Genomic DNA, 7,279 nt, shown 5'->3' on the forward strand with positions numbered 1-7,279 from the left:
GGTTCTAAGGCCAAAATGGACCAAAAATGAAAACTAATTGTGCTCAAATGGAATTGAGTGACTTCTATTAATTGGGTTTACACTAATGGCTTATTGTTCAAATTACCTTGCTATGATTGGCCCAATAAGTTCGATAGATTTTATTACAAATAGTTCATAGTCTCTGGCTGCTTTATCATGATGCAAGTTCTCTTCATTTGTACTTGAAATTTTGCGTCAGCTGTTATTTTGGAAAAGCCATCATATTTCATTTTAGGAAAGAGATTGTTGTAAATTGTTTAATATTAAGTTGTAAAATAGGTCAACATTGAGCTTCGATTTTAGTGGGACCCGTACTTTGATATTAATAGGATCAAGCATATTCACGTTCTACTCCAAGATGTGATTAACGTGATATATTTATTTATTGAAAAACGATTCAAAATTGAATGAAATATTTGATTTCAAAGTTATCCACTTGAAACTTCAAATAAGTGGAGCATTATTGTAATTGGAAATCGTTAAGCACTTATCCAACGTGGAAAACTTTCAAAATTTTGTGTGGTTCATATATTAGAAGTTTAGCAAATGGATTTGGATCCGTAGGGTTACCACTAGTTTTTGAATGATGAGAGACCCATATTCTATTGGGCTCGATCCTAATCCACGTGTATGTGTGTCATCGCCGCCGTTCGTCTGTTTAGCCTACTCAGCCTCAACTCAACATGACACATGCTAGGGTTCGAGCTCATGTCAAAGTCCCAGTCTGATTTGATTCAGTTCGTGAATAGTGCAGGTGGGTCATTGTCTTACATATAATTTTTAGACGAAATCTATTTTAAAATTTTGGACCAAATTGTTATCCATCAAATTCTAGGATATTTTTGAAATTAGTTTTTGAAATTGTTATCCATCAAAAGACGAAATAATAATACAAAGGGCGGCAGAAAGAAGTGTAATAGATGGTGCAACTCTCCCGTCATCCTTCCTCAAGAACATCCCTTCAAGCAATGGATAATTGATCAATATGCCGAATAATGGGATGAAAAGTTGTATAAACATCTCGCTCGCTTGCTCAATATGAAAAATCTTCAAGACCCCAATTATGAAGGCTACTAAATTTAGAATGTATAAGGTGCACAATGGAGCTAATAACAGAACTGATGCCTGAAAATCGTAGATTCCCATTTGATAACGTTTATGTTGTTCGTCATTTACTGCCTTATCTGTCGGCGAGAAACTGGCTTCTCTTAAACCAATCATCTCCAAAATTCCATTTAAAGTTCCATACATGTAACAGGTAAGTGACCTTAGCATCCAAATTCTCTGTTCTATAGCCCATGTTCGTATCGAATGTCCAGTCAAAAAGATCTCTTGCATGTGTTTGAGTTGAGATGAGAGGAATAGGAATGAAAACACAATGAAAAACGGGTTCGACGCCTTAAAAATGAAGGAATCCAGTGTTAGCAAAGTATGGTTAATATAAAATCTTATCATCAGAATCTACAATACTACGATGGTACGTTTGGTAAGTTGGATTAGATAGTATTCGATATTATTAAATGAATATATAAGTTAAAAGTGTTGTTTACTGTCGAGTCCTGTGTGATATAAATTGTGCATACTTAACATACTCTAAAAGCCTTAAAGTCTTTTGCGTGTTGCAACGAAGAGTGCTTCAAAACGAACCTTGGGATAGAGATGAATGCCATGAAGCAGACAGAGTTGAGGAACAATGGCTAGACAGTAAATAGGCAAGAAGATTAAGAAATCATAGGCAAATACTGCATAACACATGCTTTGAAGAGTCGACATTCTCAGTGGCCCGTATATAAGAGGAGAAAACCTCGAGATAGCAACTTCCACAAATCCGGCTACCCATCTTGTGTATTGAACTAAAATCTCGTTGAGATTTGTAGTAGCTGAACCCAAGAAACATGGCCTTGCTGGATTCAAATAAACTGAAATCCAACCATTGCAATGTAAATTGAAGCCAGTAAAGTAGTCTTCCAGCACAGAAAAATATCTGAATCCCACCTGCACATAGTGCATCAACTTTCACGACCTCAATAATACGTAATAGCCTATTTGATATAATGGGTTGAAAGAGGGGGAGATGAGTTGTTCTCGAAATCTTGTTCTTACCTCTTTGCCCCATTTTGTGTTTTTGTCGTAACCGCAAGAGGCTAGAAATCTGATTTCTTTCAGCGATACTTCAGAAAACACTTCATCCTTAAATGCATTTGGTTTGTAATTTTGTTGAAGTGATTTGATGAAATCATTGGAGGGACCAAATGCCTTTTGTAGCTGTACAAGATCATTACCTGCGTATAGTTTTATTGAATAGCTATGCAGATTATGGTTCTGTTAAGAGGGAAAAAAAAACATGGATTTCGATTTGAAATAAGAATTCTTTCAAAGTAGTCATATGAATCAATATACCCTCTTGAACGTTGGAACTTTGATAGAGCGCTTCCCTCTTTATGTAAAAACCGGTACCGGCTAACAAAGACCCCCTAAGCCCATCCGTGCCTTCCAATTTCGGCTGAATGTTGAGGCGAAAGATAAAATTAATGGATTAAATAGGAACTAAATTTACCATAAACACATTGCTGAAAAGTGAAAAGGTCTCAGTATTATACCCAAACAAATCTCAACTGACTGTCGTAGATGTCATTCTCGCTGATATTGTGAAATTTCTGTGGGAACTGAACAAAACCAAGTTTCGGGGATATTTTGGAATCAAGAAAGAAACACATTGCTTGGCGGGCTGATGTCGGATCGTTGCAGTACATATCACAGTCCAACACTAGTATGTATGGAGAATTGCTGATCAAACCGGATACAAGAAGCTGCAAATTATACATGAATAATCAAATATTTGTAAGTACGCAGAGAAATGAGGAAATAAACATGAGCAAGCGCAAATAATAAGATATGGATTCTCCGGGAAAAACAATTGTATACAAGGACATTGAGTGCTCCAGCTTTAAAATGATGTGGTTGAAAAGGCCTTTTCTCACGAGAAACGTAAACAGGGAGAGGCATCTCTGTTTTATCTGAATCCACTCCACAATTTTCAACGTTAATCACCTAGCAAAGTAAAATTTCATACGTAAGAACAATTCGATGGACATAATCTAATTGTGAAGCCATGACTCTGTATGAAATCCTGTCTAATAATTAGTTCGTGTAAAAAATGCCCCATTAACAAAGGATACACCTAGTACACACAGTATATAGTTGGATTGTGTAAAAATCGGCACAAACCTGAATTCGGCACAAACCAGAATTAAAGGATCGTGATCTCTGCTAGTAAAACTGCTCGTATTTTCTATGATCTTCAGTATTCTACACTTGAACTCTTCATACTTTTCCTGCACCACAAATGCACCATTATTTCTGATAGCTCATGGAAAGTACCTCAATATTTCAGACAGATCTCTGGAAAAAAAAATGGAAAATTGTAACAACATAGTAAATGTCACAACCTCAATTTTCTTCTTCTCAGCAATAAATTCAGAGCTGCTAAACTTTTCATTTCCGTCCTCACTTTCATCTGCTGAAAAATAAGCCACGGGACACCTCGTCCTCACCTCGTATTTCCTGCAAAATGGAATCCACCATTTCAAGAATTTCCAGGCTTCTTTAACTGCCTGGAAAGTCACAGAAGAACCCCCATCATCCGAGAGATACACATGAAGTTTATCAGCAGGATAGTCCAGGGCCATTGCTGAGATAAGAGTATTCATAACATCTACACTAGGCTCTTTTATGGGATTTGTAGTGCAAATAAACACATCAATGGATGGAAGTTTATCATTTCCAGGCAGTCTTTCTGGAAAAACTTTTCTGGAAATCGGGTTCCACTGAAAAGCCTGGCTCAAAAGCCAAAGAAAAGAGAGTATAAGCTCAGAGAGAAACACTAAAGCATGGGGCAAAAGTGGTGTGTTTTTGTCCCTGATTTTGATAATTTGGAAAAGAAAATTTGTTTCTATAATAAATCAGGGCCAAAAGAGCAAAGCCTTGAGTGAAAATATGCAGCCTGTTTATGATTAGATTAGTTTTTTTGACACGACGAAGATTAAGAGGAAGTGAGTTCTCCATCGTTTTTTGCTTTTTACTTTGTTCATTACAAGGTACAATATATCTAATTATATGGAAGAATAAGCTTGATGGACCCTTAATTTAATTCTCGCATTGATGATTAGGCTAGTCTAGAACGTGAGTTGGAATAGTTTGGCATTGTTAATCCAAAGAATAATGCTGTCAAAATGATTGATGCTATATTATTATTTAAGGATAAACAGTACTCTAATTTAAAAAGAAAAATTAAAAAAATCTAAACCTAAAGGGTTTTGCTATAGCAATAGGGAGTTTGACTATTGGAAATATACTTAATTATGCATAGCGAAAAATAAAATAAAATTCAATTCTCACCGAAGATCTGCTTTGTATTTAGATAGAAATTATACATTTGTTGAATTCTGCAAACTCTTTTGCTTTTCTATTATTCCAACAAATTTGATCTGTCACCACCAACCGTCCAATTATTTAGCCTTCAATGAAAATCTACATAGAGAACAAGATTGAGAGAGAACCATGGTTTTACTTTTTCTAATGTTAGCAAGAATAATGAAAATCTTTATAGTATTAAAACCCTAGCAAATTATTTAATATATGTCCAAACGGGCTTGGCCCATCTCGTTAACCCAGTCCAATATTTAATTAACCCACTTAATTAAATTAAGTCCATGAATTAATTAAACCTGTTAATTAATTCGGGTATATTAATAAGCAACCCAATTAATTAATTATCCAACACTTGTTAATAATTAATTGGTAAATCTCATTCTTCTAGTTCTCATTATGTGTATGATCCATTAGGTTCTCAATCACGTGCCTAATGATGTGGATTATTATTTCGATCTAATTAAAATCAATAAACAGAAAATACATGTTTTAATTTATCACAAATTTACATTCTCTGTCCCAAATTGACATCTAGCAATGTGACAGGGTAATAAATTTAACGGGAAGTGTCATGCGGTATGACAAAATCAAACTTGTTTGTTTACTGTGAAACTATAATCCTTTCTTCAATATAATTCGATTAATTACGAGATATGAATAAGTATCAATCTCAATCATCGATCATATCATTCATTCCACTATTGAATCATTACAAATCAAAAACTCCTTTTCGATTTATGAATACATCTTGGCCAAAGATTTCATTATTAACTTAACTAAATGAAATGTAGATTATAATCTCTTATTATCTGAGAGTGATGAATCATCTATTGATCATTTACAACTTTCATATGATTCTTGACATATTCGAACGATGTCATATTAGCAGTTCTTGGCAAAACAACATCCAACATTACTAAAGTATGACCGCCTCATATAAGGCACTATAATGATCTCAATCCAAAGGATCGATTCCACTAGCATACGTTAAAGATTAACCACTAACACTCTGATAGATATCCACGTGGAATCTCCCATGGGTCTCCAATATTTTGTTCTATAACAAAACATCCACATATTCTAAATGTTACCACACTTTTAGCTTGTGAAATCAGCTACTTACTTCATAAGTAAAAAATGCTACATGTGATGATCTATTGATAATAACGATATCTATATTTCTTTATCACTGACGACCACAAATAATTTAAGATTCAATCATATGTAATTTATATATCACAATCACAAACTCCTTGTAATTAACAAATCACTAACTTTTCAATCTATGGACTCTATTATTTAATTTAATTGAATATTAATTAAATAATAAATCTTCCATAAAATTATATCAATTATCCATTAAAAGTACTTATGTCCAAAGTTGATTGAATTTAGGGCATAATATTTATACTGACGATCTCCTAGATCGACACAAAAATAGGGTGGCCCACAAAAAAAAAGGGACCCCCCAGTTGTGTGGTTCGGTCAAGAGGTTGTCAGCCTCCCGGTTATTTTAGCAAAATTCAAACCTAAAATATTTATACATGCCTATTAGAGATATAACCCGTTTCAAATTTTTGGGTACTACTAAGTCAAGAAGGGAAACTTAGCTTCATACAATTCTACAAATTTTTTTTTTAATTAGAGACTTATCAATAACCATGTACTAAATTTTCCTTTTTCTTTTTTACACTTTTTGTCAAAATTATATTCATCCTGCAATTTTATTTTTTTTAAGTCCGTATTTGGTAAAAATTAAAATCCAAATTTTAATCTAAATCCCATGTTTTATGGGGATTAAAATCATATTTTTAATAGATTTTGATGAAAGTTAATAAATTTTTTTAGTTGAAAAATTGTTAGTCTTATAAAAGTGTTATTAAAATTTATTGTTGACTTTGAAATACGTGATTCAAAAGTTGTGCAAAAAGGAAGAGAAATAGTATTTATATCGACTAAAAACTCTTCAATTTAGCCTAATTTAATGAAAATGATTCATAATTGGTACTATAAATTTGATGACAATTCCAAGAAAATGACATATTTATCAAAATTTTCAAAAGATGGACATTATTGGAAAAATAAAATTGATAAAATAATTTAAAGATGAATAACATAATGTTACATTTCACTCTATCACTTTTTAATTTAAATTATAATTAATTTTTTCATCCAATTTTTTCTCTTCAAATCATTTATGTACCATTTTCATATACAAGTAGGATAATCCTTGCCCCCCGGGGCACATCCGATTTGGTGGAACAATTGTATTTGTGGGCTCACAAACCTAACGTGGAGAATTCGATTCCTGGAAGGAAGCATTTGGAAGGGGGATTTATCTCGAAGGCAAGGTGCTGGAAGGCAGTGAAGAGAGCTCTTTTAGGGGAAGGGGTATAAGTCATGCAGGAACCTGGGAGCCAACAAGAGCACAACACGCGATTAACTTCCTCAAGCTAATGAGGGGCCGGAGGCTTGAGGTTCAGGAATTAGTCTGACGAAACTGGGAAACACGCGATTAACTTCCTCAAGCTAATGAGGAGCCGGAGGCTTGAGGTTCAGGAATTAGTCTGACGAAGCTGGGAGACTTGGGTATCAAAAAAAAAAAAAAAAAAGTAGGATAATCCTTGGTTTGGGCCCCAAGGGGTACCAATAGTCTTTGAAAGGGGGGAGTCTTAGACAATGTCTAGACTAGTCCAAAGGCCACACGCGCGCGCGCCGCCGCCGCCGTCCGTCCGACCGACCGGCCGGCCGGGTCGGGTGTGGGCCTGGGTCTGGGTTAAAATTAATTCAATTTTTTTTATTTATTTTCGGTTTAAAAAAAAAATTT

At 34.5% G+C, this 7,279-nt stretch overlaps 1 protein-coding gene across 1 annotated transcript in view; it reads right to left on the bottom strand.

Moving 5' to 3' along the window:
* Positions 1–885: 885 nt before the first annotated feature.
* LOC111378473 (cellulose synthase-like protein G2) overlaps positions 886–7,279 on the bottom strand; it is a 12,968-nt gene continuing 6,574 nt past the window's right edge. The window contains exons 4-13 of the mRNA XM_023001682.1: positions 7,159–7,223; positions 6,740–6,862; positions 3,471–3,973; positions 3,267–3,356; positions 2,947–3,072; positions 2,622–2,831; positions 2,422–2,524; positions 2,125–2,303; positions 1,669–2,016; positions 886–1,419 (exon numbers count right to left, since the gene is read on the bottom strand). Coding sequence (XP_022857450.1) covers positions 886–1,419; positions 1,669–2,016; positions 2,125–2,303; positions 2,422–2,524; positions 2,622–2,831; positions 2,947–3,072; positions 3,267–3,356; positions 3,471–3,973; positions 6,740–6,862; positions 7,159–7,223 — 2,281 coding nt within the window. The remainder of the gene's footprint in view (positions 1,420–1,668; positions 2,017–2,124; positions 2,304–2,421; positions 2,525–2,621; positions 2,832–2,946; positions 3,073–3,266; positions 3,357–3,470; positions 3,974–6,739; positions 6,863–7,158; positions 7,224–7,279) is intronic.

This window comes from Olea europaea, unplaced genomic scaffold, assembly GCF_002742605.1.
Source record: "Olea europaea var. sylvestris unplaced genomic scaffold, O_europaea_v1 scaffold1818, whole genome shotgun sequence".
Taxonomy (NCBI): Eukaryota; Viridiplantae; Streptophyta; class Magnoliopsida; order Lamiales; family Oleaceae; genus Olea; species Olea europaea.